This window comes from Prunus avium, chromosome 6 (assembly GCF_965620075.1).
Source record: "Prunus avium chromosome 6, drPruAviu1.hap1.1, whole genome shotgun sequence".
NCBI lineage: Eukaryota > Viridiplantae > Streptophyta > Magnoliopsida > Rosales > Rosaceae > Prunus > Prunus avium.
The window spans coordinates 11,268,278-11,290,629 of NC_142289.1; the positions used below are offsets into that span (position 1 = coordinate 11,268,278).

At 37.5% G+C, this 22,352-nt stretch overlaps 5 protein-coding genes across 5 annotated transcripts; 2 read left to right on the top strand and 3 right to left on the bottom strand.

The window, feature by feature from the left end:
• Nucleotides 1–634: 634 nt before the first annotated feature.
• On the top strand, nucleotides 635–2,873 carry NIC1 (nicotinamidase 1). Its single transcript, XM_021969266.2, has 6 exons — nucleotides 635–649; nucleotides 755–924; nucleotides 1,095–1,278; nucleotides 1,431–1,564; nucleotides 1,709–1,894; nucleotides 2,228–2,873. Exons 2-6 carry the CDS (start codon nucleotides 784–786, stop codon nucleotides 2,315–2,317), a joined length of 735 nt encoding a protein of 244 aa, XP_021824958.1. The 5' UTR covers nucleotides 635–649; nucleotides 755–783; the 3' UTR covers nucleotides 2,318–2,873.
• A 184-nt stretch (nucleotides 2,874–3,057) lies between these two features.
• Nucleotides 3,058–7,576, bottom strand: LOC110766006 (protein NETWORKED 2D-like). Its single transcript, XM_021969265.2, has 3 exons — nucleotides 7,455–7,576; nucleotides 7,140–7,298; nucleotides 3,058–6,477 (listed from the first exon to the last, which is right to left on the bottom strand). The coding sequence occupies exons 2-3, from the start codon at nucleotides 7,231–7,233 to the stop codon at nucleotides 3,296–3,298; spliced, it is 3,276 nt and encodes a 1,091-aa protein (XP_021824957.2). The 5' UTR covers nucleotides 7,234–7,298; nucleotides 7,455–7,576; the 3' UTR covers nucleotides 3,058–3,295.
• A 1,696-nt stretch (nucleotides 7,577–9,272) lies between these two features.
• On the bottom strand, nucleotides 9,273–12,158 carry LOC110766005 (uncharacterized). The gene is made up of 2 exons (XM_021969264.2): nucleotides 10,717–12,158; nucleotides 9,273–9,798 (listed from the first exon to the last, which is right to left on the bottom strand). Exons 1-2 carry the CDS (start codon nucleotides 11,186–11,188, stop codon nucleotides 9,743–9,745), a joined length of 528 nt encoding a protein of 175 aa, XP_021824956.1. The 5' UTR covers nucleotides 11,189–12,158; the 3' UTR covers nucleotides 9,273–9,742.
• A 2,327-nt stretch (nucleotides 12,159–14,485) lies between these two features.
• On the top strand, nucleotides 14,486–19,812 carry LOC110766001 (basic helix loop helix (bHLH) DNA-binding superfamily protein). The gene is made up of 2 exons (XM_088254018.1): nucleotides 14,486–15,399; nucleotides 16,493–19,812. Exon 2 carries the CDS (start codon nucleotides 16,538–16,540, stop codon nucleotides 19,595–19,597), a length of 3,060 nt encoding a protein of 1,019 aa, XP_088110144.1. The 5' UTR covers nucleotides 14,486–15,399; nucleotides 16,493–16,537; the 3' UTR covers nucleotides 19,598–19,812.
• A 915-nt stretch (nucleotides 19,813–20,727) lies between these two features.
• LOC110766003 (uncharacterized) lies at nucleotides 20,728–22,057 on the bottom strand. The gene is made up of 3 exons (XM_021969262.2): nucleotides 21,711–22,057; nucleotides 21,403–21,519; nucleotides 20,728–21,062 (listed from the first exon to the last, which is right to left on the bottom strand). Exons 1-3 carry the CDS (start codon nucleotides 21,993–21,995, stop codon nucleotides 20,949–20,951), a joined length of 516 nt encoding a protein of 171 aa, XP_021824954.2. The 5' UTR covers nucleotides 21,996–22,057; the 3' UTR covers nucleotides 20,728–20,948.
• Nucleotides 22,058–22,352: the final 295 nt, after the last annotated feature.

Here is a 22,352-nt window from a genome sequence, read left to right on the forward strand (position 1 = left end):
ATAAGACGTGTTTATAATAAGAAACACTTCTCAGTTTACACTAAGTATATCAAAAGTTTCATAGTTCTTTATATACAGCCTACTCTTTTGTTCATAAACTTGCAACACATACGTAAGTTAACCCATAAAAAAAAATATCAAATTCAAAATTTAGCCCCCTAAGATTCCATGACTCCAGGGATTTGGGTGATAAGGATGATCAATTTCAGCATGTACTCATGGTCCCACAACTACAACATCAGAGGAGATGAATTATCATATTTGATTCTACTTTAAACTGATTGGCCGGAAGAATCCCACTGTTTTATGTTCCTTTCCTTTTTCTAATAAGAAGGGTACGAAGGGGATAAGGTACTTTCCAAGGCATCAAATACCTACATACATAATAAACCCAAAAGCCAAAATCCAAGGTAGTTTATTTGTATCTTTCTGTCTCTCTTTCTTTTGGTCCTTGAGGTTTTTGTCTCTGATACAAAATACAAATAAAATAACTGTTGTTGCATTTTCTCATTTGGTATTTTGCCATATTCGTATAAGAAACGTTTTAGGCCAAACATCCAACGGTGCAAAACCGTTCATATTTTGTTGGTTCCTACCTTCCCCTGTTAGTGTTGATTGGGTACATATATAATCAGTTTCTCACGCACAAGTCTGAAACAGCTTTCGTTATCCTCTGTAATTTAATAAAAAAAGCTTTCAATTTTCAAAGTCTTCATATTCACTTGACTCTTTGTTTCATATTTATCTTTATCAGAAAGAAAGAAGAAAAAGGAAAAGAAAAGAATGGGTGTGCAGACGATTGATTTGTTGAAGGAGGAGCTTCCGGTGCACCAAGAATCTCTGCATCTCACCGGTGACACCAAGACCGGCCTTGTCCTCGTCGACGTCGTTAATGGCTTCTGCACCGTCGGTGCTGGCAATTTGGTAATTTCCCTTTTCCCCTTCTGCACTGTTTTTCTCATGATCCAGTTTATGAAAAATAATAAGATTTTAGATTTATTAGCCTCTTTAAATTCTTGGTTCATAGAAAGCTTTGAACCTTTTTTGTGGGGTTTATTATTTATATATGTGGGCATGTTATGCATATACAATAGGCACCAAGACAGCCTGATAAGCAAATCTCTGAAATGGTGGATGAATCAGTGAGACTTGCCAGAGTTTTCTGTGACAGAAAATGGCCTGTCTACGCGTTCCTTGATTCCCATCACCCTGACATTCCTGAGCATCCTTACCCTCCTCATTGTATTGTTGGAACTGAAGAATCAGAGCTAGTCCCAGGTGCCCTTTTTTTCCTTTTTTTCCTCTTTTCATTCATTCCCCCCCCCCCCCCCCAATTATTGCAGCTGCTACTAAATATTTCTTGGCTTAATATACTTCAGGCATTTCGTTGTGTTTGTTGTTCTCTCTTAATTATATAATTATCTTCACAGCTCTGAAATGGTTGGAGAATGAAGGAAATGTGACCCTTCGGCGTAAAGATTGCATTGATGGATTTCTTGGTTCAGTTGAGGAAGATGGCTCTAATGTGTTTATCAATTGGGTTCAGAGTAATCAGATCAAAGCTGTACGCATTTCCTAAACCCTGAAATGCGTTCATCCACCTGTGATCGTGCTATTTCTATTTGATGTTGATTCATTTAGTTGGTGCCAACGGAATTCTGTTATTTCTGTCTAATTTTGTTATTTCTGTTCTTTTTTTTTTGTGAAGATCTTGGTCGTAGGAATATGCACGGATATATGTGTGCTAGATTTTGTATGTACCACTTTGTCTGCTAGAAATCGTCGTCTCCTTGTCCCTCTGGAGGATGTGATTGTGTATTCCCGTGGTTGTGCCACTTTTGATGTTCCAGTTGATGTTGCCAAAACTGCCAAAGATGTTATAGCTCATCCCCAGGTACCTCCAATCAAATCTTTTTATCGTTAGTGGTTGTCTTGTTCTGATTTTTTTTCCTTTTCTTTTTCCCCTTTTGACATTGCATACCTTAACATTTGTCTTTAATAGCCACAATTATAACTAGTACTTTCAAAACAGAAGACTAAGACAGGCTTGAGCTTGAGATTGAATGTTTATAAAGTGTAAATTTGTAATCCTGAACAGTAGGAAGGTACAAACGAGGGGAATAGAGAAGATTGACTTCTTCAGATTTCCACTTGCTTTTTCTTTTCTCCCTTGGTTTGCTTTGTCAATGAGAACTCTTCAAGTTTGATCGTTTGGTTGTTCTTCCAGGAGCTAATGCATCACATAGGCCTTTACATAGCCAAAGGAAGAGGAGCGAAGGTAGTGTCGGAAGTGTCATTGGATACAGAAAATCCATGAGGCTTTCTCTTTGCGAGGGGGTGCCTTTTCTAAATAATGAACTTATGCTCTCTATATGACGAGTTGTCTTCATCAGGCAGTTCACATGTTGGGAGGAAACAAGAAGGGTAACTGAAAATGGTGTGTTTAGAAGTGATGACCCATGATGGCAGCTGGAAGGGTCACAGCATAAAGATATATTATAATTTGCTCTGTTACTAATAAAATGGTGTGTTTAGAAGTGAAACAAGAAGAGTAACTGAAAATGGTGTGTTTTGAAGTGATGACCCATGATGGCAGCTGGAAGGGTCACAGCATAAAGATATATTATAATTTGCTCTGTTACTAATAAAATGGTGTGTTTAGAAGTGAAACAAGAAGAGTAACTGAAAATGGTGTGTTTAGAAGTGATGACCCATGATGGCAGCTGGAAGGGTCACAGCATAAAGATATATTATAATTTGCTCTGTTACTAATAAAATGTACAGATAAGCTTTACACTTTGCACTCTATTTCACTGTATAAGGCTACGACTGTCTTTGTTATGTGCATTGGCAGCCTGCGATTTCGTGTTTGATGTTTCAACTGTAAATGAGCTGGAGTGATTAATTGCATGCTCACTGAAGGCAGGCAAGGAAAATTAACTCATCAACTGTGATTTATAGGGTTTTATCTGATTCTAATATGGCGAAAGAAATCATGTGATGGTGGCATCAACTTTGAACTGAGATGTATTTGGAACTAAATAAACATATGCAGAATTGGAGTTAAATGACCATGCCAATATGGTAACAAATGGCTTAAATGCTCATATTGTTTTGATACTTACAAACTACAAAACATGTATGGTAATCAAATAACATATTCCTCCCAGATCAAAAACAAAAACAGAGAGGGAGACCTAAAAGAAAAGGAAGAACCCCACGGAAATATGTCAGAAATACTGTTTAAAAGTCAAAACGAAAGAAAAGAAAACAAACAGCACGGAATGGAAAAAAATTACTGCTGGGATGATCTAGCTTTCGAATCTTGGTATCTCTTATGCATTGCAGGGGCCACTACGGCGAAGATTGATCGCTTTTGCTTCTTTGGTGTAACACCAAATATAAATGACCGCAAGGGAACTCGGGACCGACTCTCAGAGTGGGCTAGATGTGCAGGAGGTTGCTTCTTTGATCCAGAGAGCCTGTACTCCTCGTTCAACTTTGCCATAGTTTTTTCTACTTCAAGTTGGAGTGCGTTCACATGGTCCAATCCTGCTTGCAATTCATCTGCAACCTTGTTATTCTCTTGTTTCATATTTAAAATCTCGCCTTGGAACTTTGCAGCTTGGTAGCTTGTAAACTTGAAGTCGCCATCCTCAGCACCTGTCTTCAAAGCTTTTGTTATTTCTTCTTGAATGTTGCATAAAGACGTGAATCTGCACTGCAGCTCATCTTTCAGTAATGCACCCTTTTCCAACCAAACATTTAGTTCAGTCTGTATCTCCATTAGGTGCTTGTATAGCGGTCGTGCATCTGATTTCATAGAATATTTTGCATTACTACTTCCATCTTGTTTCTTTCTTCTCTCCTCAAGCTTGGATATCTCAGACTGCAAATCTTCTACCGTAGTTTCAAATTGTTGTACCTGTGTAAATGAAGCGCTAAATTTTAACCAGAAATCCAAGTTCTCTTCCAATAGTTCATCAATATTGCCCCGGAATTTTTCTTCGATTGCTGATATAGTTGAAGTTCCCTCAAGTTCATCATAGTCTTTCTTATCTGCTGGTGTACTCGTTGGGGTCTGCTGGTGATCTAAAGCTTTAAATTCTTCTGAGTCTTTATTTTTACCTATACTCTGTAGCAGAAGATCCAGCTTCTTATGCAATGATTTAATCTCTTCATCCTTCATGGCACTGGAACTCCTCAGTTCTTTTATGTGGACGGATGTTTCAAAGAGGTCGTTCTCAACTTCACTGAACTTCTTCTTGAGATCCTTGTAGTTCCGAAGAGTTGTAGTGTACTCTGCCAATAGAATCTTCTCTCTGTCCTCCATCCCATTCAAAAACAATTTCTGCCAGTCTGGTTCTTCTTCCTTCGGTTCCATATTGAGAAGGTTATCCACAGTCTGCGCTGAAGTTTGCTTGTCATCTTCTTTCCCTGTTGCTTGTTCCTTTTGTTCCATATTGAGAAGATTATCCACAGTCTGAGCAGAAGTTTTCTTGTCATCTTCTTTCATTGTTGCTTGTTCCTTTGGTTCCATATTGAGAAGATTATCCACAGTCTGAGCAGAAGTTTGCTTGTCATCTTCTTTCCCTGTTGACTGTTCCTTTGGTTCCTTATTAAGAAGATTATCCACAGTCTGAGCAGAAGTTTGCTTGTCATCTTCTTTCCCTGTTGACTGTTCCTTTGGTTCCTTATTGAGAAGATTATCCAGAGTCTGCGCTGAAGTTTGCTTGTCATCTTCTTTCCTTGTTGCTTGTTCCTTTGGTTCCATATTGAGAAGATTATCCACAGGCTGCACTGAAGTTTGCTTGTCATCTTTATCCAGATGTTTCTTATCTTCGTTATTAATTTCCAGGGATTGACAAACATCTTCTCCTTGATCGCCAGCAGTATGGAGAACATCTGTAGCTTTTACAGAACCATCAGCAGGATTTGGTATTTCTTTATGTTCTGTGGAATTTTTTGATGGTCTCACCTCAGCCCGAGGCTCTTCATCTTTTTGCGGTGAAACTGTAGCCTTCAGTTCCTCTCCTGACTTTGCTTCCTGCAGTCCCTTGAAGCCATCATCAGGATTAACTGTTTTTTCTTCTCCTTCAAACTGCTTTTGCAACTTGGCTTCCCCGAGAGATTCCTCTTTCGTTTCTGATGAGCCTGTGACCTTGACCACCTCATCTGGCTTCACAGTTCGCAGTTTATGAGAAATGTGACCAAGATTACAATGTGCTTCAGTAAAATGTGTCTGGAGATTGTCATTCTGGTTTTCAACACTTTGGTTTAGATCCTGGACTTGATGCAACTTTTCCTCCAGTTCCTTCAGCTTTTTGCTCAAGTCCTTCTTGCCATCAATGAGACTTACCTTATCATCTTCCAGAATTCGAATTTGTTCATGAATCTCGTCATTTTCACTTCTTAATCTCTGGACTAGAGCAGTCTGTGATGAAACTGCACTCTCTAAGCTGATCACTTTATTCACAAGCTCATCAATCTTATCTGCCATTTCCGTAATAGTGAGAGATGTTTCAGGCCCAGCCTCGTAGTGTTCCTTAATTTTATCTCGTAACAACTCCAATTTCTGTTTCTGTTGTGTCACACTGTCCGCTTCCTGGTCCAATTTTTTCTCATTTACTACATTCACAGATTCATCCTGTGCATTTGGCTTTTTCTGATTGATTTGACCATGATGAAACTCATTCTTAAGAGACTCTAAGTTCTTCATGGCATCCTTAACCCGTTGTGACTCAATTCTTGCTTCCTCAGCTGTACTTTCCTGTTTCATCTGCAATTGAGCCAATGTCTCTTGGCATGAATTTAAAGCAGATGCTGCCATCAAATTCCGAGCCTCATTATCGTCAATGACCATTCCCTCACCAAATTCATCTTGCAAATTGGATACTTTCTCTTGCTTTCCCTTGATTTGGTTCTCTATTTCCCAGTACTTTGCAAGTCCATTTTCATAGGAGCTCTTTACAAACTCTTTCTCAGTTTGTAGGGACAGAATTTGTTTTTGAGCCTTGTCAATCTCTTCAAGTGCCTGAGGTTTGCTCAAGCCAGATTTAGGAACTGCTTTAGCAGTTACTGCTTTCATTGAGCTCTGAGGCTGCAGTTTATTTTTAGCTGTTGCTTTTGTAAGAAGACTCTTTAGATCTTTAGTAGGACCCTTTGGAACCTTTGGGATATTCCCTTTTGAGATATCTGGAGGCCTTTTTGGCATTCTGGGTGAGGGATAATCATCTTCTTCATCCATGGCAAACTGAACTTGTTCTGGGAAAACAGAAGCAATCGTGTTGTTGGCATTTTGTAGCTCTGTTGAAATGTGATCATACCGTTCAGCCAAGGACCGGTATGCTCTGTAGGTTTCTTCAACAAAGTGTATCAGCTCTGGTCTCTTTTTGTAGTACATTTCTGCTCTCTTGGCAAAAGAGTCTCCATCCTCTTCAATGAGTTTAAGCACATATTGCACCTTTTCCTCCATATCTGCAATTCCCATATACTATGTTCAAGTGCCAGAAGACATATACAACTTCTTTTCAGGTAAGCGAAAAACAAAATAAAGTATCAAAGGGGACACCACAACTCAAATATATGATCAGAACTATTTTATTCACATAAGACTTTTGTTGTTAACTTTGATTTTGATGTTTCCAGGGTTTACAATGCATACAAAATTTCAATCATATTGAAACTTGCCGTTCTTATGGAAAAGGTTGGAATATCTGCTACCTTACACAACAAAATGAAACAACATTTAAGGTTTTCTCCAATCACAACTTCAAATACATTGCAGATATAAATTGAGCAAATGGCCTTGGAGAAAGAAAACCACAGCTCTTTTTTTGAAGGATAATTCCTCCAAGCACAGGGGAGAAAGAAACTGTAACATAACATCCAATTTTTATCATTATTTTTTATATCAGATGAAATGTTCGGAAGATTTGAAGTTTGGCACCTTTTTACAAGAGAGATGTGATTGCCAGAAAGAATGATTTAGAATACAATTTACATTACATTTCCAAGATAAGAAGGTTCATACAAGATAGAACATAATCAGATAGCAGATATAAAGATCAAGAGTAATTCTTAATTAGAAAACAAACAAACAAACAAACAAAGATCCTGAAAACTAGATGATTAGGTACCTTGGAGGTTTTGCTCCAGCCATTTTGACTGCTTGGTTCTGATGTGGCTGGCCCACCACCATGAATATGCATTGCTTGCAGCTCTCTGCAACATCTTTCTTGATCTCTCTTATTCTCCAGAGACCAAAACCATGCAACCCTTTTCTCTTCTCTGCCTCTCTACACCAAAAACGACATGTAACACAAATCACTTACTTTCTAGAGGAGTTTTTCAGGAAGAAAAAGCAAGAGGGTTTGAAGAATCAAAGAGGAAAAATGAAAAGAAAACACAGAGTTTGAGAAAGAACGTGCGCAACAGAGGAATGTGCCACCAACTTTCTAATTTTAGGATCATGGAGGGGAGCAAACTTCGGTCCGAATATTTTGTCAAAGCCTTCCTTTTGAAGAAAAAAATACACAAAAAAGAGTTCCATGAAAAAGAAGAAGACAGTAGCCAATAGTCATAAAGATGTACAATTTTTTATTTCTTTTAAATCTTAGGAAGCCAATCAAATAATATGAGACCAAGTGGCATGTTTGCTTTGCCAGGGTGGGAAGAGCACCCTCTTTTTTGCTTAGACACCCTGGACAAGTGACTTTTTTCTGCCTTTGCTTTGTGTAGGTGTTTTTTTTTAGTACAAGCGATAGTCTAAAACTCAAACACACAACTAATAAGATCTCTGGTCTGCAAGTTAATGCCCTAGACCCTTTGTGTGTTCTTTTGTTTAAGGAAAAATAATAATCTTAATTTTCCTATGAATTTTGGTGCAGAAGTCGTGCAAGTAATCTGTCAACCGACATTAGATTAGATTTTCCTTTTAAAAATAGTCTTTAGGAAGAAGCAACCCAAATTTTGACCAAGGCACCCCATTCATAATGGGAGACGTTTGGGTGCCCAAATCAGTTTGGTAGAGGCAGGGAAGGGACAGGTATTTCTGTTATTTTTGGAGGGATGCTGTGCTTTACTTTATCTTTGGCATGATGAAATGAGGGAGAACCGGACATGGGAAAAGAATACTGTTGATAGAAAAAGCAAAACAAATTGGGATAAAGTCTAAGCATTTATATTACAATATAAAATCTTAGTCTTTCATGTTAAACTAAAAACTAATCGATAATGAATACAGAAATCGCTCATATTTCTTTATGTTCTTATGCAAGATTTAAGTCTACCATGTATAATTGTGTATTCTCAACACGCTTAAAAGTTAATCGACAATGAATAAAGAAATTGCTCAAATTTCTATACATTCTAATACAAAATTTAGAGTCTACCATGTATAATTGTGTTATGTATGTTAAGATTGACCAAATAGATGGATGTCATGTTAATTATTTTAGCCTCCACTGAAAAAAGCCTAACTACAGAAATCTGGTTAAATTTTCAACACCAAAATTCAGGTATTCCCATAATTCAATAACTGCGTGTGTGTGAGAGAGAAAGAGGAGAGAGAACCAAGAGCATCCCCACCACAAGCCAAATACATTCTCTCTTCCACTAGGTGAAAAGGGCTCTTAAAGAACCTATGAACAAAACACTTTTTGCAGAGTGTCAACAAATGCCACTGATGGACTCATTAATCTCATCTCTGCCCCAAATTAAAATATCTTCCAATCACAATTATGTGGTCCACTTTCAGTTTCAGTCTCACTAGATAAAGCCACAAAAGGCTATGCCACTACCAAAAAAACGAATCAATTGCTCCTCTTTGCAACTTGAAGAACTGACAAGACAAAAAATTTAAAACCAACATCCAAAGGCTCATCATTGTCATGTAATTCAGAGCTACAGAGCCGGAATTAAAATGTGGCCACAAGCTCTAAGTTACCACTCATACAAATAAAAAGCTCAAAGTTACCACGTAATTGACCTGAAAATGAATCTCTACTGTTTCGCAAAAAAATAAATTAAAGAAAAAAAAAGACCTGAAAATGAGCTTCTTTTGAAGGCTCAGATTGGGCCAAGTGAGTGCAATAATAACAAATGAGCCTCTAAAATAAAGTGACAGTGCCTTAAACAAAGCACAATGACCTATGCTTCTTTTAAACAGATATAATAGCCCAAGTGGTTGCGATTTAAGGGCTGAGAATAAAAGAAAGAAGAGCATCACAATCACATTACGTACCCACCAACAAAATTCTTGGAACTTAGCGTTTACTGTAAAATTCAGTAGATTTCTGGCCCTTGATTAACTTCTGGAAAAGAGTTTATTTACAATAGTAGCAAGCTAAGAGCATATATATGATCATATTCACAGAATCCATATTTACAACCAAAAAAAAAAAAAAAAAACCGACTCCATGGTTATTTCACATTTCTCTTTGCACTGGATGATGTGCGCCTGGTAGTAGAAGGATGCTACACTATTAGCATGCAGCATTGCTGGAAAACAAGAAGGGTCTTCCCAGCTCTTTCAAAATTAAAGGCGCTTCATAATTATCCTCATAAGTCTGATGGATGTTAATCTTCTGCGCTTCTAGGAAGGACGCTGATGCAGGGCCTATCCCATTCTAAATTATTTTCTACTTTTACCCAATTATGTAACAGATTTGATTCTTCCAAAAAGATCGCACAATGAAGAACTCATCAAAATAGGGCCAATCCTGAGATATATCAGCTAGTCTTAGGCGTCAAAGTTCTGAAGAGAAGAAAGCCACTGTTCCATATAGTTCTTGCAATCTGCATATACAACCAAAAGGCAGATTAGCACAGATGACATTTTAAGAGCCTAGAAAGCATAACTTAAAAAAGATGACATATAAGAAACCAACAAGCATTTTCGATCCTAATGCAAATGAATCAGATTTTAAGTTCAGTGATTTTGTTCTCATGTTCAACTAGCAGGTCCTTTGGACGTGCTCTCATGTAATTTCACACCATTCATAAAGGAAGGGTCAAAACATTAAGTGTTTCTTGGAGTTTTGTGAGGGTCATGCAAGAAATCTGCCAACCAGAGCAGGTTGTCAAGATAAGGATTATCTAAGTGACTGATCAATCCACTTGAAGCTCCAGGCAAATGACTCCCGAAACCGGTTGGACTAGCGTTAAAAAATTGGGACAGGAGGTCCCAACAATATCATGCATATCACAGTGCATTTCCACTTCCCCATATATGCTGTGCTGTGATGGTTGTGAGATTTGCAGCCGCAAAAGTAAGTTGTGCATTTACAGGAATGGACAAAAACAGGATATCTTAATCACTAACTGATTTTCAGTATTAGATACTAACCAAACAATTGTTCCACATAAATATTAAAATCAGCAAGACAGGTGACAGATTTATTTCTTCATTATGACAATAATTGACTAAGAATTCCCAAAATGGAATGACCAAATTATTTTGGTATGAAATGAATAATCCAACTTTATTCTTGCCAAGAACCAAGTGATCACCTAACAGAAGATTTTGTCTGGCCTATTAAGAACACAGAAGTCAATTAACTTAAATTACTCAACAGTTCCAAAAGGTTGTTTTCAGTCAATAATTAATCAAGCTGTAGATGCACAAGATATGCGAGGAACAAAAGTCAGCAACATCCTAATAACTAAACAATGAAAGAAGGACAGAAAAAGAATTAGAAGAGCAACATCTCGTACCAGAAGAGAACTCATCTGGGAGGTTCTTGATGGCACTCAAAAGCTCATTATTAGAACCCTCCACCACCTCCTTGCAACCAGGGCTGTAGCAAGGGACCAGCACTGCAAAACTATTATCCGATTCATCATCACTCTGGAAACCAGGGCCATGAGGCTCCAACCACCCTATGGACCAGTCCGAGTCATCGGATTCAGACCCTGACAAACAGCCTCCACCATCCGATGGCACAATAACAACATCATACTCCCTATCAATCCTCCTCTCTTCTCTACTCTGCCACTTCCTCTTAACCTTTCTGGGAGACGAGGCCATTTTCGTGCCCTTAACTGAAGGGAATTGGACAGTTCCAGGTTCCCTCAGACCACCAAAACCGCACTCAAAAGAAGAATTTAGAGAAGACCCATTATTAGCAGGCTCTTTCTCTTTCCCACCCCACCAACACCATGAAAAACGAGTGAAAGAGACTGCCATTTCTTTTTCCCTTTCCGAACCCAAACTTAGAGGAAGCTAAAAGATGATGGTCCAGCACCTCTCTCTGTGAAGGCAAAGAATTGTGGGAAAAAGAGTAGAAGGCCAGAGACTCAGTTTGAGACCAAAAGAATGGGAAGCCCAAAAAGGAGTTTGCTAGTTGCAAATGGTTCCTGCCTGTTGCAGCAACCACTGTATTAGGAAATGATCACTTCAATTCCTAGCAAAAGCAAATCACACGAGGAAGAGTTATAACTAAATTCAATCCAACAAATCCACTATCCTCAATAATGGTTAAGATAGAACAAAACAAAAGGCAATCTTCTAGGTTATAAAAAAGAAAAAATCTTCAAAACAAAACTGAAGAGTGCAAAAAGTCCTTGATCTATGAGGTAAAACTTCGTCCACTGAATTAGCAAATTTGGACTATCTCTGATCACAGATTTCAATTATCAAGGCGAGAACTTTCTATTAATAGAGAACTCTCAAGAATCAAACTCAAACACAGAAAAAAAACCAAAATGAACTTACTCAAACTCCAAAAATCACAACAATCCAATAGAAAAATTCAAAGAATACTTCAATTTCATCCCAATACCCGCTTTTAGGTCCAAAGTTACCAAGAAAACTGGCACTTGACAGACCCAGAAAACAATCCAGAAATTTTAAGTCTTCATACTGGTAAAATCTGACTTATAGAACAAAAACCCACCCAAAAAAATCAAAAGGGAAGACTTGGGTCACGAAATCAAGTACAAAGTCAGAATTTTTCGAGACTCCAAATGGTGAAATCGGTCATTTTTGCCCGGAAAAAAAACCCAAACTTCAGGCGATAGACGACGGTGGTTAACCTAGAAGAAATTTTTGAGAGAGAAACTTATTTGGGTTTTCCCAACCCCCATCATCACCATCATCTTCTTCTTCCTCTTCCCCTCTCCCTCTGTGTTTTCTGAGAAACCAAGTGAGAATGCCACCTCTCCTTCTGAATTTATAATAGAAGCTCTCCCTTTTGTTTTTTACTTTCATTTTATCTTGAACCTTTATCGTGGCACATTCAACGGTCACGATCTTAACTTTCTGGTCAAATGGTCCGGCGGAGCATGGATCTTACTGTGCTCCCCCAAATTATTTAAGATCTGATCTAAATATGGGACTAATCAATGGGGTAATTTTTAATTAATGACAAGTGGAGGCCCAGTACCGTCCGAAATTGCTGACGTGGTGGTTACAAACCCAATCATTGCGTGTGTTTGCGGTGCAAGTTACTGACACGTGTAAACTAGGTCAGCCGACGGATCAAGCTTCTAGGAAAATTACAAAATGACCATGATTGTTGTATTTATATTAAGGTCTTTGCATTAAATTATTGAAGAATTGCTCAAGCTTTGGCTGAATTTTTTTAGCTCCCTAATTTCAGATATTTACGAGTTTTTATTATTATTTTAATCACAGTTTCCGGGAAGATATGAATTTGTTGTGACTCACAAATTCTTATTAAAATCAAAGTCCTGAAGGAAACTACTTGAGCAATTCATAGTCAAATGTGGCATGTCTTAAGACCCCAACGATGAAAGGGAAATGCCTGATTAATCCAACTGAGAATAAACACTCGGTGTTTAGTGACTCTTATGGTGGTTGTTCGGATAGTAATGATGATGACCGTGACAAGGTGGTTGTAGCAGGGGTGGCGGCGATGGTGGTGCCATGGTAAGGTGGCGGAGGAGGACGGTGATGGTTGATGGACATGATAGGGTGGTGTTGAAGACCAGGTCAATGTATGTAATAGTTTAAATCCTTGTACCCCTTAAATCCATCTTAGAACCGAAATAACTACACAATCCCACAATTATCATATCATTTTTTTTTCTTTATATAAAAAATTCAATGATGTAGATACACAATTATCATATTATATTTCCATTTTTTCTTTATTTGAAAGAATGCAAATAAGATATACGAAAAGAGAAGAATGAAAATCGAACTCTTGATGTGAGTGTAAATCAAATTTTGACTTAACTTCTTTATGAAATATTAAATTTTTAGTAGAAATGAAAAGTGCATAAAACACTTTAAAAAGAAATTAGAACTAGTAGAAACGCATTATGAAAAGAGGTAATGGGGGTTTCCGATCAATCCACAAGTGTTCCTCATATTGACAGCCTAATAGATACAAAAAAGAGGAACAGTTGATTTTGCAAATTGGCACGTTACATGATAATAAAAGGAAGGGTTAGACCAAAAGGCCGCCTTGAAAGAGAAAAACAGTGCCACCCAATGCATAGCTAGCTAGCAAATATTAATCAAATTTTGACTTTCAACAAACAAGCAAAGCTTCCAGCTTTGGCTTTTTGTATTCTTTCTAAGAGCACTTCCACCGCAAAGTCTAGTTTGGACAAAAGACCTCCCCAAGTTGAAGAAATTCGCTCCATCGCACAAATCTAGCTTGGGCAGGTCGTGGGTTCCACGAAAGACTGACCACTTTCGAAAACAAGAATAGCCTGAGATGTTGTCTAAGGACGCCGACATCAGTATAAAAAAAAAAAAGTAAAAAATTCTGAAAAATTACCAAAAAATGTAAAATCTTTTTTTATTTTTTATTTTATACAAACCTAATTTTTTATTATTATTAATCTCATATAGAAAAATAAAATTCCCATGTGAATAGTAATTGTCATTAACTTGCCATGACAATAGGGTAGAGCATGTGGTTGTGTTCTTAAACCTCTTATCATAACTTCAACTTGTGTGGGCTTTTGCTTTTTGTAGTCATTTGTTTGTGGCTTATATTAAAACTAGTTTCTTGGTACGCACTCACACATTACCTCTTTTTGAGTTTCAGTGCCTGCCTAACAGTAAGAATTTCGGTAGAGAGGGTAGTGTGAAAAGAGAATTAACTAGATTTTGGGTTAACTTGTAATAAAGTAATGAGTTTTCATCTTATTTTATTTTTCATTGTAGACCTGACGGTTGTAGGCGTGCTTAGTTTTTGTTTCTAATAAATTTTGGGTCTGTTTTTCTTTTATATAAAAACTAATCATTTCTTTCTTTAATCAAAAGCGTGGGTCTAAATTGTAATTAGTTATTAGTTGGTTCAAATGGGTCAGTTTTTCTGTTTTGTTAGATGAAATGGGTCAGTGTTTTTTTTTTTTTGGGTTAAAAAATGGGTCAGTTTTTTTGTTTTGTCAAAACAAGGGTCAGTTTGACTCAATTTTCTACAACCATTTCACCTTTAATTTTGAGAAAATATATTTCTTTCCCACGACAAAAGCTCTACTCCTCCCAAAATTGCAACTACTTTCAAATTTCTCCTTCAAAATCGGAGCACCATTTTCTCATCAACATTTCTCATGGTTCCTCAGCAAAAGATTTAGGAAAACAATGATTGTTGAAACATTTGGGTGAAATCCATTTCCAACCATATGGTAAACACCACAAGAGAAGCACCAAGGATTTTCGAGGTTCCTTAGAAAACCAAATTTTGTTGGGAAACAACTACCACCATGGTTTTGTTGGCAAGCCCACAACTTCTCCAGAAAGAATGCCTTCTTTGGGTAAAATGAAGGTGGTTTCTGAACTCCCTTGGCGTTGAGTGGGACGGAACAAATGTGAAAGATAGGTCAAAATTGGGTGAAATTGACTTAGTTATGTTTCAATCTTGGCCGATGGTTTCAACCCAAGGGCAAGATCTCTTGCCCGCATGCAAGTTTGAGTTGTATTTGGACGGGTTGAACTCATACCTCGAGCTCAACCTGAAATTTGATTGGATTAACAATGTGTTAATTTCGAAGAGGGGATTAGATTTCTTTGTATTTTTATCCTTCACAATCTTGGTTTTTTTTCCCCAAACTTCTGTTCTAAGTTCCTACCTCTATATCTTATCCACAATGAAATCGATCCCTCTTTTCCCAGTGGATCCAAACCCTAATGATTTCTTACGTATTGGAAAGCCCATCCAAATCCAGTCCCAAATACCAACGGCTAGATAAAAACATAACGCCGTTTAGAAACACACCATAAGGCCGTTAGATAATATTCCGTACCAAACATTTTAAAATCCACCAAGGCTAAAAGCCCACCCTTGAGTCTTAACGGCTAGTTCTCTTTCTATTCTCGCATTTGCTTTTCCTTTCTTTCTTCAACACAAAGAACCAGAAAACTTCACAACACTTGCGTTAAGTCCTCGCCTAAGGAAGAATCTATGGTCTCCGAGCAAGGTATCTTTCTGGGCTCTCTTTGTTTTTCTCAAAAACTTGTTCGGTCAGTGAGAAATCTCAGGAAATTGAAAGAATTATCAAGAAAACCTTTTCCTTCCTGTATTTTCCTTTGAAACCAATTACTGAGGCATTCATTATTATGTTAGATTTATCTTATTTTCTTTGAAATTTCTGCTACATTTCTCTTTTGCTTCTTGTGATTTCTTGGTTTGGTTAAGTCGGAGACTTAGGACTGCTTCATTTTATGCTTTTATATGCTTCTAAGTTCTTAATTTCCATGTCACTTCTACATTCGTTGATTTTTATGTTTGGTTGCTAACAGTAAGAAGAAAATGAAAACAAAACAAATATGAAATCTTGATTTGTTCTTTTTTGTCCTCTGTTGGGTTTTATTTTCGCTTTGATTATGTGTTTGGCTCAGTACAAGGGAGGTATTAGCTTCCTCAAGTTGGAAATTTGAAAGATTCAAGATATTAGTTTCTTTCTGTTTCTCACATTTTCTCACCAAACAAACAAAGCATGCATTTTCCATATTCAGATTTTATGGGGATTTTTTCTCTGGATCAAGGCCAAACAACAATGTCTGAGCCAAAGAATTGACAATGACTTTATAGCTGTAGATCATTCAGTTTATCAGTTCCTTTCCTTCCATATACGTGTATATTCAGAATATCCTTGGATTCCTTTTGGTCCTCATTATTTTCTAGGAGTTAATTTGAGTTTCCAGACACATTTATTCACACGGCTTAACTAAAAACACAAATGTTTCATCTTTTGCTGAAGTATCAATGTCTTTGACATCCTTACAACTGCACAAATTTTCTGCAAGATTCACCTATTCGAGTGAAAGAATCACATATTAGTATGAGCTAAATTCTTGACATTCTTTATTAGTATTAATATTACTAGAAACAAAAAAGCCTCCGGTTCGTTTCGTAAGGAAAGGAAAGGGCAGAAAGAAAGAGATTCATGGTTCTGGAGCTGTCCAAGCATGATTGCCATTTCCAGGCCTATTACTTTAGCTGCATTGTTTTCAATTCTTATTCTGTTGAGACCGCTTATATATTTAAGTTATGTTTTTTGTTGAAAACAGGTCGTTTTTCGTAATCTGGAAATTCATACTCCTGAAAGAAAGAATATGGACAAGGTTTGTGAAGAGCTGGACAAAGTTAAAGCTGAGCTTGAGAAGGTCAGGGCAGAATATAAAAGCAAAGCAGAATTATCTGAAAACTTGAGGAAAGCCCACAATGAGCAGCTCACTAAATTCCAGCAGGCAAGTTCGAAAATTGAGAAGCAGGCTCAAGAACTAAATGAGAAGGCAGAGGAAATCTCTGTGGCACAGCAGATGTGTGAAGAACTTAAATGCAGTTTGAAAGATAAAGAGTCCATAGTCCAACATCTTAGAGCTGCAAACGATAAACTTCGAGTTGGTAGTGATGAGAAGTACCGAAAATTGGAAGATACAAACAGAGTGATGGTATTGGCTTTAGATGAGGCAAATGAGAAGAAAATGGATCAAGAGAAAACAATCTGTGCATATAGAGAAGAGATTGAAGGCCTTAAAGGCCGTCTATCAGTTTCACAGAAAAAAATTTCTGAAGCAGAGAAGAAAGCTAATGCACCCAAAGAACTAAGAGAGAGAGATGATGTGATACTCAAACTAGAGGAGGACAATCAGAAGGTTCAAGATCAGCTAAAATGGAAAAAGGAGCAGTTCAGACATCTAGAAGAAGCACATGACAAGGTCCGAGAACAGTTCAAGGCAAGTAAGAAGGAATGGGAGATGGAGAAGTCTTCATTGCTTGATGAGATTTGTTCATTGCAGACAAGCTTAGATTCTCAAACCAGAATTTCAGATGATCTTCAAAACCGGCTGCAGAGGTGCAACCAAGCCCTGGCTCATGAAGAAAGCCGGAGAAAGTATCTGGAAGTTCAAGTTTCTGAATTCCAAACACGCTTTGAGGATGTCTTTTCTGAGCGCGAGGATGCCAAATCGCAACTGGAATGCTTGACTGCTCAGAGGGACAAACAAATTGCATCTCTAAGACAGTCTCTAAGCACCAAAGAGACATTTTATAAAGAAATGGAATATCAGACAGGGAAGCTGCAGCAAGAAAATCAGGAGTTGCGAATTTCTCTCAAAGAACTGCAGGAAGCCCAAATCCAAGCAGCACCAGGTTCACCTTCTCTCGCAAAGCTGCGAAACAAGCTCAAAAGTCTGGAGCAGATGCACAGAGATTGTATTGCAAGTCATAGGGCTAAAGAAGCTGAATGGAGCTCTCGACTGGAAAGTATGACAGGGGAATTGAACAAACATAAGTCCGAGTTAGGGAGTAAAGATGCAGCAATAAGTGGGCTCAGGATGGAACTGGAACAGATGCTCAGAGACTGCACATCAAATCTTAAGGCTAAAGAATATGAATGTAGCTCTCAACTGGAAAAAATGAGAGTGGAGCTGAACAACTCTAGATCTGAGTTAGAGAGTAGAGATGCTGCCTTAAAAGAACTCAGGATGGAAGTGGAGCAGATGCACAGGGACAGTACAACAAACGAGGCCGAAGGAGCTGAATGGAACTCTCAACTAGAAAAGATGACAAGTGATGTGAGAAACTATTTGTCTGAGCTAGAGCATAAAGATGGAACGATAAAAGAGCTCAAGATGGAGTTGGAAGCCTGTCATTCTCTAAGTATGCAGCTGAAGTTGGAAAATGAGGAGCTTTCTGTCATGTTATTGGTTTTAAAACTTGGAATTTCTGAGGCTCAACTGAAGATTGTGAATGGTAAGTTTGAAATGGATCTGCGTGAAAAAGAGAAAGAACAAAATATTTCTCAACTGATGCAGCAGCTGGAGAGGAAGAATGCTGTTCTTACAACAGTACAGACAGGTGTCAAAGAAGAGTGTGAAAAGGATGAACTTTGCTTGAATCAGCAAGTTTCGCAGATGGAAAGCGTTCTTGAAAGGGAACTTAGAGAAGTTAATGATGCCTTGGAGAGAACAAATACTGAGTTGGCTGAGAAAATCTGTGACGGAAATGAAATTGAATTTGAATTGGAAATATGGAAATTGATTGCAGAGCGCTTAAGAAGTGATCTTGAAGTAAGTCTTGGAATGCGTAAAGAGTTGGAAGCTTCTCTTCTTGCACAGGTAGATGTCGGGGAAACCATCAAGCAACAGAAAAATGGTCTTTTTTGTATTTTTGAAGAGAAAGACAAAATAATAGATAACCTCCAGCAGAAGATTGTGTTACTGGAGCAGAAGCTTGAGAGGTTTGATACAAAGGATGCTAATTCTGTAAAGACAGAGACGGAAATGTCTTTTGAATCAGAGAATTCAATATTTCTCCAAATTGCTAGAGAGAAGGACAAGAACTTAGAGCAGCTGGAGAAAGAGATTAGTTGGCTAGAGCAAGAATCATTGAGGATAGAATTCACAGGTGCTGTGATGGCACAAATTGATGCAGAGAGAACATTTGAGCATGAGAAAGAGAAGCTCATCCAACGTGTAGAACAGAAATACCAGAGAGTGAATGATCTCATGCAGCTTGTGGAGTCCTTGGAACATAAGTTTAATTGCTCATTAGATTCTTTCTCTTCACAGCTAGCTGAGAAACAGGCAGAAATTGATCTGATCCACGAAGCTTGGGAGAAAATCACTGCTGCTGAGGTTATGGCTGCACTTGAAATTGAAGAAAGGAAGTTGATGGCTCTGGAACTTGAGGAGGAAATCTGTAATATACAGCAGAAACTGGAATCACAGCAAACATCCTTGTGTGAGTCAAAACAACAAGCATTGAAGGCTGAAGCTGAACTGGAAACAAAAGAGCTAGAAGTGAAGAGACTAACTAATCAAATGAAGACAAAGCTGATAAACTCAGATGCCTTGATTGAGGAGCTAAAAAGTGAAAGAAGAAATTTACTTGAAGATGTCATTAAGTTGTCATCAGAAAAGGAAAACTTATTGGTGTTTATTGGAGGGCTGGGTGATAAGATCGGCGAGTTCTCCAGTACAGATAAACAACTGACGAGCATGTTGGATAAGATAATGCTCTCTTTTGACAACAAAGGTTCCAGAATGGATGTCAAATGGAATGATGAGCTTGTTGACCCAGAACAAGAGAATGTTTGTACGCCTACCGTGATGAAGATATCTGAAGCAATTTCTGACCGAAGATCTCCATTTAGAGACCTCAACAATTAGCTCATAACCAATATATGATTCAGAACATCAATTATTAACCATGGATTTTTTAGCTTGTGTATGACGATCCATATGCGTGTAAGTATTTTGTTTATGACTAGAACAAGTTCCACAAATTTGATTTCTCCTTGTAAGCAAGTAATTTTAGTTTGCTTATATGCTTCAGCTAATGTCTCTTCAATTTTTAAGGTTATGTTGCGAACTCTTTCCTCTTGAAAAACATTTTTTTTCTCTTCTTCAAAACTTTTGAATATATCAACTTTAACAATTCATACAACTTTAAATTGGTGCATTCTGAACACTGAATCTCTGAAACGATTTTCCTTAGTCAAACATTGAATTACATTTGCTCTCATATGGATGCATTACGCGTGCATGCTCTCAATTAGAAAAGATCAAGGGAAATGCTCTTGAATATTGAAATAGCATCAAAACTGAAGCAAATAGTCCCATAATAGATGTCGATACCGTCGATATTGTTACATTATTTCGACATGAAATATTTTAATATGACATAAATAAAGTATCAATATTATGTCCATACTGTCGATATTGTCAATTTGCCACAATAATAGTACTATTTAAGAACTTTGCTACATAAATAGTGGTATTTGAGAGCATTTCCGGAAGATTAAAAGCATGTGCGTTACATGTGCTTTTTACAGGTGCCTGTTACAATTCTTACTGTTCTTGTGTTAATTACACCAGTTAACTGGAAGTATCAATCTTGATGGTTAATTTATGTGTTGAAATGCTAAACCAAATGTAATCAGTTGGTGTCTGGTCTTAATAAAATCGAGCAAAAAAATAATGGGAAGATGTTCAGGAGTTTACCTGTCTTTTTATCAAAACAAGTATATGCAAAGAAGTCCTGAATACATTTGATGTAAAAATTCTCTTACTTGGTGAGAATTTAGCAGAATGCATCTTTTCTGTGAGAATAGATATCCTTACCTGCACGTTTTATAGCATCCTATGCAGAGTTCCAAATTGATCATTACTTTGAATAACTAGCAAGATACAAGAGAGGCAAGATAAAATGCTGGACCTCAACAACATCAACTGTCCTAAAATCTAAAAGATAGACAATCTGCATTCAAAGTAGATAACATAAATGAATTCTTCCAACATACTGTATAAGAATCTGGTACCATTTAGCCAATGACAAGTCAATGAGTTGAATGTATCTGAGGTACCATGAATGATAGTTACATTTGGTGGCACACAAGCATGTATAAACTTTGTATTCGAGCTACAATACATCACATTCTCATTCGTATGAATTATTAACATAGCAACTACATATGCCACTAAGCATTACAGTTCCAAAATGGGGGGCAAACTAACTCGACTACCTCCGGCTAGATGAAGCTGACTTTCGAGAGAATTCCGACAATCCCTGCCTCAAAGCTCCAAGGTTCACCCCTTTACCAACTAAAATGCTTGTTACACCCATTTTGGATACCTGCAAATACCATGTAATGTAACACACTTAGCATGTATCAAATTATAGTTATCTTTATTAAGGGTCCATGTTGAAAGAGTGATTAATTTAATTTACATTATAAAGATGAATTGCTTGATAGGGCTATGAATAAGGATTTGTAATTAGAAGGAAAGGAAAAAGAATAAAGAGATGAATTTCAAATGAATCATAGAATCTAATCATTTCAAACACAAAACATGACATTATATTGTCAAAACTCAAAATCCAAATCATTTCATCCCAATGTACCTAACATAATCAATCTTATATGGGTTCTAGATGTGAATATGAGGGCTGCACAAGGGGGCAGATAAATTACCGTTTGAATATTCCTATCCTCATCATCAAAGAAAAGCATTGAGCTAAATGGCACCCCAGTGGTTGCATGAATTCTTTGAAAATGCTCTGTTTTGTGAGTCCAACTGGAGAAAATCTCCTGCATAAACAAAAACCCAAATACCATTTAGTTCAAAGAAAACATACCCACAATTCTTTTACAACAAAAACACAAAATGCAATTGAAACCCAAGAAAGAAACCATGCATAATATAGAAACATTGCAATTGAAATTGAACCAATAGAGGAAAAAGAAAAAGAAAAAGAAAAGTTGAATGGGTCACGACAAACCTGGGTCACAAACAAGGAGTGGATGCCCAATGTTTGAAGGAATGATTTGGCTATATCAGGAGTTGTAGACCTTGAAGCAACAGCCATGGATATGGCCTTGTCTTTGAGAGCAAACATTATGGCTGAGGCCTGTGGATAGAGATATGGCATTTCATCCTCGTCGCAGCACTCGCAATAGAAGGGCCAGAGAGTGTAATCGAGATCGAAGACGACAAGAGTGGGCAAGTTCTGTTGTTGCCCGATAATCTGGAGAGCCTCGTTCTTCATTTTCTCGTCGTCTCCCATAGTTCTCTCTCTCTCTCTCTCTCTCTCTCACTCTACGTGGGTCGCCGAGATTGGGGCAATCTTTCTCGTCTGGGAATTTGTGTATTTCGTGTTTTCACCTAAATCCTTGAGGTTTTGAAAATTTCACTAACACCCCATGAAGTTTTAGAATCATTACACATAAACCCATTAATTAACAAAAGAACACTAACCAAACCAGAAATTATTGTGTAACAAAATTTATGAAATTATTAAAACACATGTATGGAATGGAGTTAAAGCATTGTTTGGCTGCAATTCTCGTTAATCCCTACCCATCTTCCTTGATCCACTTTTGCTCAGATGTTGAACTATTTATATTATGCTCAGTGGTGTCAG

Coding starts and splice junctions, on each gene's coding strand:
- LOC110766003 (XM_021969262.2), bottom strand. CDS start 21,995: ATGGGAGACGACGAGAAAATGAAGAACGAGGCTCTCCAGATTATCGGG. Junction 21,520..21,710: donor ACTCCTTGTTTGTGACCCAG/GTTTGTCGTGAC, acceptor TTGTTTATGCAG/GAGATTTTCTCCAGTTGGAC. Junction 21,063..21,402: donor AGGATAGGAATATTCAAACG/GTAATTTATCTG, acceptor TGGTATTTGCAG/GTATCCAAAATGGGTGTAAC.
- LOC110766006 (XM_021969265.2), bottom strand. CDS start 7,233: ATGTTGCAGAGAGCTGCAAGCAATGCATATTCATGGTGGTGGGCCAGC. Junction 6,478..7,139: donor GCTGGAGCAAAACCTCCAAG/GTACCTAATCAT, acceptor TGGGAATTGCAG/ATATGGAGGAAAAGGTGCAA.
- LOC110766005 (XM_021969264.2), bottom strand. CDS start 11,188: ATGGCAGTCTCTTTCACTCGTTTTTCATGGTGTTGGTGGGGTGGGAAA. Junction 9,799..10,716: donor CCCAGATGAGTTCTCTTCTG/GTACGAGATGTT, acceptor TTGTATATGCAG/ATTGCAAGAACTATATGGAA.
- NIC1 (XM_021969266.2), top strand. CDS start 784: ATGGGTGTGCAGACGATTGATTTGTTGAAGGAGGAGCTTCCGGTGCAC. Junction 1,279..1,430: donor AGAATCAGAGCTAGTCCCAG/GTGCCCTTTTTT, acceptor TTATCTTCACAG/CTCTGAAATGGTTGGAGAAT. Junction 1,565..1,708: donor AGAGTAATCAGATCAAAGCT/GTACGCATTTCC, acceptor TTTTTTGTGAAG/ATCTTGGTCGTAGGAATATG.
- LOC110766001 (XM_088254018.1), top strand. CDS start 16,538: ATGGACAAGGTTTGTGAAGAGCTGGACAAAGTTAAAGCTGAGCTTGAG.